A 12686-nucleotide genomic window follows, 5' to 3' on the forward strand; every position below is an offset into this window, starting at 1 on the left:
TATCGAATTTTCCCATCTTTATCAGAAACGTTGAGGATGTCACTTCAAACAAAAGAACAAGGACATTGTAGAATAACCAATCAGTGGTTTTATTATTTTAATTATTGCAAAGAGGAGTATAAAATATCATCATAATATTAATACGTGAACGAAAAACTTTGTTACCCTTTTTACGAAAAATGGGGAAACGTAGGTGCATGAAATTTTGCACAGTTATAGTTTATATGGTGAAAGAGTGCATCGAACTAATATTATTTTGAAATTATGCTTTTATCATACATTTTTTTAACAAATAAAACATTACACACACTACAACACACACACACACACATGAGAAATGACAGATTTTTGAGTGACAAGCCTATACATACGAATTATACTCTTTTATTTATGGTTGAAGTCTGTTGACAATAAGGTGACAAATTGAAAATGGATTGTAGTTTTTTTTATTGAATCTAAGATACTATTAGACAATGCTTACACGGCCAGTCTGAGATCAGCTAAGTCCCAGAGACAAGAGTTGAAAAAAAAAAGATAAAGTCAATATTTTTTACAAAATAATAGGTAGTAGTCCTAATGTCGTAACTATGGTCGAAAAAACCATTGGGCGATCTCTAGTATTATATTAATATACATATAACTACTAATATACGTAAATAACATCAGCGCAAATCAGATTTTCTTCAAACGATTCGACGCTATAATTTTGTCATGTAATTGTTTCGTGTTACTGAGATTAGCAATGCAATCGACCAGGTAGCGCAAAACACAAATAAACAGTACTCGTGGTGTACAGTTAGTGACTATAAAACAACAATCCGCTCCGTGAAAGCCCCTACGATCGTCATGTCGTTGGCCAGCGCCGCCCGCATCACTTGTGGGCCCACGTCGTCCTTCACCCGCAGAGTGAACTCCCGCCGCGTCGGCGCCGGTAGGGTGCCGCCCATCGCGCTTAACACCCGGGACCTGCCGGCTACGTCGAGCGGCTTACCCTCGTCGCTGCTCCCCAAAACTTTCTTAACGCTGACAGATCTGCACGCCTCCTTCTCCACTTCGAGCAGCTCGCGGGCGGCTATCTCGAACGTTCTTCTCTTGTCCACGCCTCCTATGCACGCGGACGCCCCCGTCGCCCCCTCCGCGACTGCCTTAGCCGCCCCGGCCTTCAGAATAGCCGGAAGGAGGAGCTCGGCGACGGTGCTCACGGTCCTCGAGCGAAGGAAATGTAGGACCTGCTCGGCTTCGCGAGTCTCGTCAAATAGCCGCCGCTGTCGAGAGGCCGGCACCGGTCGTGCCACCGTCCACGCCTCTGCCCAAGGGTTTCCGGGCAGCAGCATTCGATCTCCCAGGCCGCCCCCGTCGTCGGGCTTCCAGTCACGAGGCGAGTACCACTGCACGAAGTCGCACAACTCTGCCCCCGGGTTAGCGGCCTTGAACGCCTCCATGTCCGAGAGAAGGGAGGCGCTCATCATTTTGGCTCGCAGTTCGGAGGCCTTCGCATCGTCGCCGAGCCGGACCATCAGCTCCGCGTCCTCCTCCAACTGGTCCTCAGTCTTCGGAGCAGGATCCTACGAATAAATTGCGAACATAATCTTATATCTTTAAACGAGCAATTCTTGTATATATATATAATTGGAATCTCGGAATCGGCTCCAACGATTTTCATAAAATTTAGTAAATAGTTTAGGGGGCGATAAATAGATCTAGCTAGGAATAATTTTTAGAAAATGTAATTTTATTCGTGTTTTATCGAATACCGAGCCAAGCTCGGTCAAATAGCTAGTATATATTAATTATTATGTGCTATCAGAGAAGTTGATTCCTAGGCAGATAGCGGACCTAAGTAATTTGGTTGTGTTAAGTCAATACAAACATCAAATAGAAGCATAATAATATTGTTCTCATGATACATCACGCGTTCCTTACCTGTGTACAAGGAACGTAAAGAGGAGCACCATTTTTAAGCGTCGCATTTTCCAGACGATGGAGGCGCCCGACCGGTCTGTCCCAGGGTAGTTGCTCCTCGGCGCCCTCGTTCTCGGAGCAATCGTAAAACTCGTCCTCGGAAGAATTTCCCACTTGAGTCTCGCGTCCGTCTTTAGCCCGCTGAATGCAGCAGTTCAGCAGTTGCAGCTTTTGGTGGAGCAAACATGTCCGAGCATTGGGCATTCCCGACATTATACTAAAACAATTTTGGCCACATTACAATTTTCTTTGTAAGTTCCTTTTGGGCTAAATTCAACTCGAGTTGGTGGAAAATTATAAAAAAATGCGTCTCGGTACGCCATGTGAGTTGATAATAAATAATATTTTTATAGCCCTTAACTATATTACTAGGTCTAATTAAAAGTATTAAAGCACGAACAATTTTTAGTTTAGACCTTAAATATAATAGGTCAGAACATCAAAGTGAAAACAAAGGAATATAATGATTATTTTAAAAGCAGCTTTCAAGTTTCACAACGATAGTTTTTGTAAGAATATTAGAAGACGTTAAGTAGTGGATAAAGTAGGTAAGTAACAGTAAAAATATTGCCATTTTTTTGCATAAATGGAGGATTGAAGGCCAAAAAAATAATTTGAAATAAAAAAATGTGTATTTTATGTATTTAATCAGATAATAAAGTAGGTAGTGTTTAAATTAGGCAACGGCGAACAAATTAGTTATTATTGTCCTTATGTTATAAAATGTTAGTTATCTGGTTCTGCCATTCACATCTTTATATCACAATTCGCAGCTTCACGGTATACAAATCTAACACAATATCTGACTATGCTAGGTATACTTTGGATAATCAATTTTATTATTTATGCACTGGGAAGTATTTTATTAATTGGATAATACTCGTAGAGCGTCAGTCAATATTGACATAGAGTAATAAGTTTCTTCAAGCTTTCGCTCGGTAATAAAATTAAAATAGTGACCTTAAGAAGAAAGCGAATGAACTCTAAGCACTCGTTAACACCGACGAAATTTACTCAAAGTCTAGAGACACATTCATACTAGAAATTCAAATTTTTATAACAATTGTCAAGGCATGCCTTTTCTAAATATAAAACACATACTTTGTGAAAGTTTCTTCAATTATAACTTTGCTTCGATATTTAAAAACTTGAATGAGTAAATTTATCATGTCTACTATATTGACCTTGTCCTCGATTCATATTTCTACATATTTTCTCTTTTTAATTTTTAATATCATAGCATTTATAAAGTTAAAAAGTGAACCACTCCCTTTAGGTAATCAGTAATGGTATGCGTCAGCTTATTGTCCGTGAAAGCTTCGCGACTACAAGATTCCAAGCATTTTTGGTCAATATTAAACTGTATTATTTTATTAAATGAAACCTTAAAAAATATTAATGGACCGTTTTAAGTGCTCCCTTCCAAGATGCTAAGACTTCGCTTAGAACTTGTCATAGCATATAATTATTCACTTTCACTTATAAAAAAGTAAGATTTTCAATTTAAATAATTAATCGGATGACGAATAATAATACATCAATGATAATCACGGAAACGAGTCCGACCGTTAGAATCGAAGATGCAAGTTAAACAGGGGCCGACTGAGCAAATCGAGTTTTTTATATCTTAATGGTATTCTACTGAACCGTTTGTTTACCGGAGCCACCGCGGGAAGTGTAGGTCAAGACGCGCGCCGGGGGGGACACCTGCGCGCACGCAGTCTCGCGCCGGGGGGGACACCTGCGCGCACGCAGTCTCGCGCCGACCACTACCAGGGAGGTACTGCCATGGGGCTCTGCCCGCACTCGTTCCCGTAGGACCCGAAAACCGTCCCGCGCGCCCACGAATACTGTGATTGAGTTATGAATATTCTTTCTGTGTTAAAAACAAAATCATCGACGTGTATGTGACCAGGAGTGAATTATTTGCCAGGAATTAATACGAGTGAGGATTTTCGCACAATGGTGAGTGTGATTTTCAATTTTCTTAGTTTTAACTCTCGTTGCAGTCGAGCGTGAAAATTCTACGTGGTCCCGTAAAGCGACCCACATTAGTGGGAGCTGGGAACTAATAAAACTCGATAGGCTCATTAACCGCGTGCTGACTTCTGTAGGTTACTGTTAAGTGTTAAGTTTTAGTTGGGCACCTAAAATCCGAATTTATTTTCCATGTAATTTTTCAATTTGAAATGAAGGTTTACTTAATCTTAGTCTATTCCTAGGTATTACTTATTTTACTAATACCGGTAAATTTGATGTTTTAAAAAACGTATAATTTCATCGCAAATTAAATCTTGATTAGGAGTATCCAATTATCTGCTTAATTTATGTTGCAAACAACTTTTAATTCTATTATAATCTGGGCAACAACACACTAAAGAGTATACAGAAAGACCTAACATTCATGTTTACCATTAAGAAATCAATAACCAATTATTACTAAAAGGATAATATAATCATACAAATTTAAATTAATTATATTTAATAAAAAACTAGATGACGCCCGCAACTCCGCTGCGCCAAAATTCATTTATCGTGGCGAGGGAACCCTACGTTTTTCTCGGGATTAAAAATTATCCTATGTCCTTTCCCGGGGCTCAAACTGTCTCCATACCAAATTTCAGCAAAATCAGTTCAGTGGCCTAGGCGTGAAGAGGTAACAGACAGACAGACGAACTGATAAACACACCTTTGTACTAATAATAATATTAATATGGATAAAAAATCGGCCAAGTGCGAGTCGGACTCGCGCACGAAGGGTTCCGACTCGTTATACAGCGAAAATAAGGAAAAATTGTGTTTTTTGTATGGGAGCCCTCCTTACTTATTTATTTAATTTTTATTTTATTATTTAATATTAAAGTACACATATAATTGAAAATTTTGTGAAAATTTCAAGTGTATATATATTGCCATTATGGATTACGAGCCAAAAAGACCAAAAAAAAAGTTTGTTGTATGGGAGCCCCCCTTAAATATTAACTTTATTTTGTTTTTAGCATTTGTTGTTTATAGCGGCACCAGAAATACATAATCTGTGAAAATTTTAGAAGTCTAGCTATAGCGGTTCTTGAGATACAGCCTGGAGACAGACAGGTACAGACGGACAGACATTGAAGTCTCAGTAATAGGGTCACGTTTTTACCCTTTGGGTACGGAACCCTAAAAATCATACCGGCATCGGCTAGACCTAATAGTTTATGTTTTACTATTTTCACCCTTTAAGCCCTTCTGCGGAAGTCCAGTCATTAATTAACAATAAACAATGTAAATATTAATTAGAACGGGGAGTTCTCTGATAGTATAGCCATCTATTTGTAATTAGAATGCAAATGCACAATAATTTACATGACTTATCATACCAATCGAACGTTCAAAGGAAAGAATTAGTGGTTCACAAAGAACTTTCTCAATTAACTGTTATTATATAAGTATGTAGGTACTGACTACTGATCCATGCTGATTTTAATATATTATATAACAATCTAAACATTTTTTTTCAATATTACAGTTTATAGAAAGTTCTGTAAACAGTCGACAACATTGTAAAGTAGTACAACGCAAACATTAGACAGTAATTTAAAAATGCTTAATCAAATTACAGCTAGAACGAGCATGAGACACTACTTTCATTTTTTATTGTACAAACGAAAGTATTTTCACTTAAAACGACGAATCAAGGTCATATTTACAAGCTCAAAGTAATATTTTAACAAACCATCGCCGAATCACACGAGCTGATGATTTAGGACACTCTCTCGTCAGTCGGTATATGTCGTACTCCAATACGCGCTTTCTCCTCGTTAGCGAAAACAAATTATGCTTTTGTAATAGCACTAAATTACATAAAAACTTCCCCTTTTGGTTACGATTAGGAGAACCATTAAATATCTTAATCGATCGCTCGGAGCGTAATTAGATACTGATCAAGTTAAACTCTATTATATCACCACTATGCCCCCTAAATACCTCCTAAGGGTTTGTTTGTTTGGTGAGGTTCCCCTCGAGTATAATGTTTGCTGAGACGACGCGACGGCTCAGCGACGTACACGGCACGATTAGCACTATTATGTTCCCGTAACTTTCCCTTCCTCTCAAACTTTAGAAGGTCTGTCTATTCGTAGCTACGGTTAAAAGGTAACCGGCTTTAGTTGCAATTTGATTCGATGTGGCCTACGGTGATAGCAACCTAAATTTTCGAAATGGATCGATTTTTGCATAAATGCTATTTCAGCTCTATATTTTCTTAATGTTCGCAATGCGGCTACACAGAAACTGGACAAACCGCACATTAATCATATCTTCGAATTCGTTTGTCATGCGCCCCCGAATCGTCACGTAGATTCGCGTCCTACGTCCCCACAAAAATTCGATATGGTTATCTCCAGAGGAGACGGATCGGCAGGAGTAATGGCATTATCAATCATAGTATTTCAAGAATTGACGTGCGTGTACGAAGCGAACGCAGCAAAAAATTTACACACTTCTAAACGGAAAACACAAATCGAATAAGAATGTAAAAGTATCGAGGAAATAGCACTCTGCCGAATTGCACTTCCCACAACGGTAACTATGCCGTCGTGTGGGATCTGCGGCAGGTTAAAGCCCCGGGCTCTCTTTTGTATACGTAGATTTCATTCGTTTGTAATGTGAGTTTTCCGCAAGTTTCACTGAGCAGCTATCAGCTGACAAAAAGCCAATGGCATCGAACTCGAACAATGTGCCTGGTGTTAACTGTGTCGCGCGACGACCAACGTCGGGCGTCGTCTACGCACGCGGTCTTCCTGCTCCGCAAGAATATTCAATAGGAGATACTCCCGAAATATGAAAATGAAACGTTTTTGTGGACGATGAACGGAACATGAAACAAAAAAACTCTTGGTAAATTATTGGTAGCAAATCTATGAAACAAAGCAATGATAAAGTAAACTAACGTGAAATATTATAAGGATTAATACGAATCGTAACACTGAAGATTAACAGATTAGTTTCGCAGTTCATCGCTCCGAGCAGGTGCGAGGCGCGACATTTTTTCGTACCGCATACGCTACTATACGAAGATTGATTATAGAACATCCACCGTTAGGCGTTAACTTCACGCACGTTCCTCTAAATTAGAAATCAGACGATCATTACTAACCTGCATCTCATTAATTCAGGATAGACAACATCAAAACTTCATTACAAAGCTACGTTCACTAATCGATAGTATAATATAGTGGTATACATGTAAACAGCTACTTATAGGAAACTAAAAGTGTCAGAAAATCGAAATTTCCAAGTTAATTAGATACGATTAACATAAAAAGTTATTTAAATGGTCCAAGCCAAAAAGTTCCAGGTGCTGCTCGTCAACCCATCGATAGATTTATGAGTTAATATGAATGAAGTGGCTAAAACTGTATGAGTTATTCATGAAAAACGAAAATTTTGTGAGGAACACTAAATAGTGAGTGTACTCTACATAATAATTGCTACCACTTCGATAGTTCAAAACGCAATATTTACGAGAAGTAAATGACTACTTTTACAAGTGTTAAACCAGCTGAGGCTGAAATGACAATTTCTCAAAAGTTTCTCAAAGACAAGCAATGATGCAGCAACCTGCTTCATTGGATAAACATAAGGATTAATAGAAGGTGTGACTTTCCGCAGACGACGAGGGGTATGAATATAAGGTGGGATTAGAAAATTAATGTCGATTAGCGGCGTAACATAAACTTGACCGTTCAGAAATCACGGCCACATGTCGGTAAATAATGATAATGTCTGTGGCGCGTCGCGCGTCGCTCGCCATCGCGGCCGCGCTGAGCCAGTGCCCACTTTTACATTATTTTCTCACTCAAACGGTGATGCGCATACCGGGTTTTTTACGCCCATCGCTTTTCCAAATAGAACGCAGTGTACGATTACCGTACTTTTAACTTACGTTTGACTCGAGAGTTTTGTTGGTGTTAGTAGAACTTGACTGTTAGAGTTTATTACACCCAAAGCCACTCAAACACACCAGTCGAGGCGTTTATTATTATTATGTTTCATATTAAAGACGTGCCATCTCGACTATATGTGATGCGACTAACATGAAACTGGTAGAGAGGTACTCTACATTCTCCCTTCACTTCTTCATGTGTTATTCAGTGATTTTAATTAAGGATTGTGTTCTATTCTGCGGCAAGAAACAATAGCAGCACGACCATTGTAGAGTTGTGAATTAAAGTTTCCTGTAGATGTTGGTTAACGTTTAATATATTCACTGCTTAGTCCTAATGTCCAACGCGTTTCTTTGTTTTAACTTTTAATTATCCTGTATCTTATATTTTACATTAAGTAGCTTCTACCTCGCTTTCGAATACTAAAATAAATCTGCAAAATAATATTTAGTCACAAATAGGTCACAAACATATAATACTTACAGAAAAATAAAAGTTGTGCCAGTATAGAAAAAAAATGGTCAAACCGTATATTATCCGTGGTAAAAACTGGTTTCCAAACAATTTTAACGGACATCGTTAAGTTAAAACTATAAATCATATAACTCTATATACCTAAATCTTGCTTAATCGGATACTTTAATTAAAAATGAATATATTGTAATTAGATACATAATAGTATTAATTAACATTATCGAAAAACGCCACGTAACTTCCCGATTTGTTACGAAATTTAATGAAGGTAGTTTAAACAGTAAAACCAAAGTTCTTGAACTTTTTTCACTTTAATAATTATGAAAAAAAAATCGGCCAACCCCGCCCGTTTCTGCGTTTGCTTTCAATTCATTTTTTTTATTAATAATGTAAGTAAATATGATAAGGTATGTGTACATAGAGGTATATACTCTACATATTTTTACACCGACGTGCTTGACTACAAACGACACAAATCACTTAGCACCCCCATCACTCAGTTTTTAATTGTTAATTGATCGGTTTTGTTCTGTAGATAAAATTGGTCAAATGTTATTGTTCCTGTTTTGTCTTGATTTTTATTAATTAATTGTTCTTTTAACTTCATTTTGGATGTTATTTATTTGTGACTAAACCGATTTAGCTGCTGGGCTGGATTTAGCAAAGGAGTTGTGGCTAGAAGTCTTAATTTAAGCCGATCTTCGGTTAGAAGAGTATACCAAAGTTTTATAGAGCCTCTAAGCTTTACCAAGCGATCAAGTTCAGGCAGACATAAGGCTACATCTAAACGTGATGACCGTTTTGAGGTGTCAACGTCCTTGCGGAATCGACATCGTATTGGAGTTCAGGCTGGGCTGGGCTGTACCACGAAACCGTTTTGACACTCAAACAATCCTACTTTAACAAACGTGAAATGACGTTGTTGTTTTGACGTGAATTGAAGTTGCAACGACGGGGGAGTTCGATGAGTTACAGTAAGTGAGTGGACTGTACGATGAAGAATTGCCGACAGCTGTTTGACTTCACAAAATATCGCTAACAGCCCAAAATTAGCCCCAGTACACCGTCAAGCGCAGCTTAGTTTCCTAAGACTGATTTAAAGTATACCTTAAGAGTGCCTTAGACAATGACAATGATTTGCGGGGGTATGCATTGACGAAATGGTTCCATTTGGCCGGGGTTCGGGGACTGTTTGGGGCGGTATTTTTTTTGGTGGAAAAACCGATCTTGAGTTCGTAACCGAGCCGTGCCTGTATATATATATATATATATATATATATATATATATATATATATATATATATATATATATATATATATATATATATATGTATATATATATATATATATATATATATATATATATATATATATATATATATATATATAGTGTATATAATTACGATACTATCTATTCGTACTGTATGACTGTGTGTTTTTAAGTCCAATCTAAATGTAAACGAAGTAAGATACCTCATACCTGGATGTTACCCGGAGGCCGGAGGCCATGTTTTGAATAGTAAAAAAATATTTCACAGTTATTATAACCGGACTACCTTACACGTCGCTGCTTTGACATAGGTTCATTTTCATAGATTATAGAATCTTGTGTTTTTATATTATTAATCATAATATAAAAGCCCGGGAAACAAATGTTTTGTGTTATGATATAACGTAACAGCCACGCCTATCATTGATCCTAATCTGATCAGTAATTGTTGAAATTGTAATTTGCACGTCAATAGTTACAGCTGATTAAATAAGTTTCCTTTTTAACAATTGCAATTATCGGTAAATTAACATGCTTCTCGCGATTCATAAAAAAACTGAAATTATATACGAGTTGAGAAGATTAAATCAAAAGTTAATTGTTGGTAAAATAAATTGAAACGTTTATCCCTGCACAAAAATCGCACAATGTAATCGTTTATTTAATACTATCTAAATTGTTTGAATTAATCAATAAGACCATTTACAATGTTCTGTAAATTATAAACCTTATACCATAAGATACATCAAATACGAAGGACAATATTTACACGTAATATTTTAAATTAATTACACGTACCTAATACTTTATTTAACACAAGAAGAATGGTAATTTCTCCAACCGCACCCTAACGTTTAGTGTCTCATAACGGCCATTAGAGGTACGGTACCTATTTCATATTATATTTTCACCAATATTTATAGTACCTCTGTTATGTTACGTCAATCTTTAGGACCCATGGGTCCACGTTTTCACCGATGCCAATCAGTCAACTTAGTCCATGGACTAAGTTGACAGATTGGCATCGGTGAAAACGTGACACAAGATTCTAAATGACGCCCGTTGCAGACGATGCGCAGTAGCTTGCGCAAGTACTAATACTAAGCATATATTTTCATCGTGTGAACGCATTTTGCTTAGTGAAAGTGAGAGTGCAAGTTGCTTAGTAGCACTCGCTTTGGTCCTCGCGCAAGTGCGACTCATTTGCCCCCGCTCCGTCTACTTCACCCCCGCGCTACTTCACTGGTCATCGTTTGAACATGCGTTGACCAGTACTAGCGCCAGTACTAGCGCCAGTTCAGTCTGTTTGTTGTTTTGGTAAAGATGTAGAAACCTACCACTAGATTGTTGGGGAGTTGGTTGTTTTATTGAGTCTTAATGTTTTAAGTTTGTGAATTAAAAATGAATAAATGGAACTCAGACAAAACTATACAGTTTCTTATGTCTTTATTTCTATTGTTAAACGCATAATTTTCTGGTATTCTTTTGCATCCTCCAAAGCTAGTTCTCGCATTAATAAATTTGACCCCCCAAGTAATTTCCTTCTTGTAATCCATTTTCTCACCCACAATCGTTTTCCTTTTTCTAAATTCTGTATTTCCTGCATCAGTTCCTCTGCTATCACTCCATTTAGCTCTTGAATTAGGCACTTAAAAAGTTTATTCAAAACCATACGCTTGTCCATGGTTGCCTACTATGCACTGGCACTATACAAAGCTACTTCGCGTGATCTTTTTACGTTTGAACGCTGGCGCAAGTACCTGCGCAAGTACTCGCGCAAGCTACTGTGCATCGTCTGCAACGGGCATAAAGGAGACGTTAGGGCCCGGTTGGTGAAACGCGGGCATAAGGATTTTTGAAAGCAACAGCTGCTTTAAGTACATTATCCAGTATATATACTGAGTACTAATATAACTAAGTATAGTAATAACTATGTTAGTGTAGTTATATTAGTACATATTTAAAGCCCTGACATTATAGTATGTGCTACGACTTTTCGCGAGTATAGTATTCGTTTAATTGGCATGTAATGAAGGAAGTTACGTTATTACTTATTACCGACGCCGATGATGAGAATCCGGCAAACGGCACCGCTTCCTTTCCCGTCACTGGGCAGTGGGCACGCTGTCGGGCCTGCGAGGACACCCGTCAGGCAAGCATAAAGCCACGAAGGGCTATGACTTATGACGGATAACCAAAATTGCGTAGCTGCTGTACATTCAGGTTGTAAAAAGACAACGTAATAATATTTCAGAGCGTGTACGTGTTCCTTATAGAGTCACTGTGAAAGTAGCAACGCTGAAATAGTATTTTTGTATATAAAAAATCATGACGTTGGGACATTTTTCATAGAAACATAAAATAGTCAAAAGTAGCTCTTTCAGCGCTGCTACTGCTTCACAGTAAACTCTACTTAAGGCGAGGATAAACCCCGTTTTGTTATTCCGCGACTTCCGGTTTACCTAGTTCCAATATAATAACGAAGTTTTAAAAAATATGAGATATAAAGCACAATATTTAAAATACCTTAAACCATGAACATTTTATAAAACGTAATACTTTGGCTGTAATTAATTTACAAACTCACCTCCGATAAAAATCTATTTCATCGAAATGTAAGTATTAACTAGGATAATTATACATTTTATTTGAATAAATTGTTAGTAAATCTATATTAAAAACTCTTTAACCGAACAATTTTGTTTCTTAATGTTTATTTCCAAAGATATTTAAAAAAAAAACATGAAAAATAGAGAAGATCCGCTCGAGTGACTACAGTTTTATGCTAAGCTAAAATGAATCTTATTGCGATGCGTATACGCTTGGTCTTTGGTTGTGTGCAAAGTTATCGTTTTAGATTGAGATTAATCCCCTTAAGGAACACAATGTGAATTAACTGAGTGAGGTAGGGTCACGGACGTAAAAATATTTTTTTTATGTCCGTGGGTAGGGTATGTCATACCCGGCGGTACACAAAACTGAAAACACTTAATATTTTTCAACTTTGCGATTCCTGGAGCTTGGTTGGCTCAGTAGCTGCAGGTTCACCT

The 12686-nt window shown here is 37.5% G+C and overlaps 2 protein-coding genes across 3 annotated transcripts in view; one reads left to right on the forward strand and one right to left on the reverse strand.

The window, feature by feature from the left end:
• Nucleotides 1–607: 607 nt before the first annotated feature.
• LOC121733929 (rab3 GTPase-activating protein catalytic subunit) overlaps nucleotides 608–12686 on the reverse strand; it is a 40933-nt gene continuing 28854 nt past the window's right edge. The window contains exons 3-4 of the mRNA XM_042124334.1: nucleotides 1924–2179; nucleotides 608–1565 (exon numbers count right to left, since the gene is read on the reverse strand). Of these exons, the coding sequence (XP_041980268.1) occupies nucleotides 804–1565; nucleotides 1924–2179 (1018 nt within the window). The 3' untranslated portion in view covers nucleotides 608–803. The remainder of the gene's footprint in view (nucleotides 1566–1923; nucleotides 2180–12686) is intronic.
• Nucleotides 3734–12686, forward strand: part of LOC121733908 (leucine-rich repeats and immunoglobulin-like domains protein 1) — a 29686-nt gene continuing 20733 nt past the window's right edge. For both annotated transcript variants that reach the window (XM_042124316.1, XM_042124312.1), the window contains exon 1: nucleotides 3734–3927. In XM_042124316.1, coding sequence (XP_041980250.1) covers nucleotides 3925–3927 — 3 coding nt within the window. In that variant the 5' untranslated portion in view covers nucleotides 3734–3924. The remainder of the gene's footprint in view (nucleotides 3928–12686) is intronic.

This window comes from Aricia agestis, chromosome 1, assembly GCF_905147365.1.
Source record: "Aricia agestis chromosome 1, ilAriAges1.1, whole genome shotgun sequence".
NCBI lineage: Eukaryota > Metazoa > Arthropoda > Insecta > Lepidoptera > Lycaenidae > Aricia > Aricia agestis.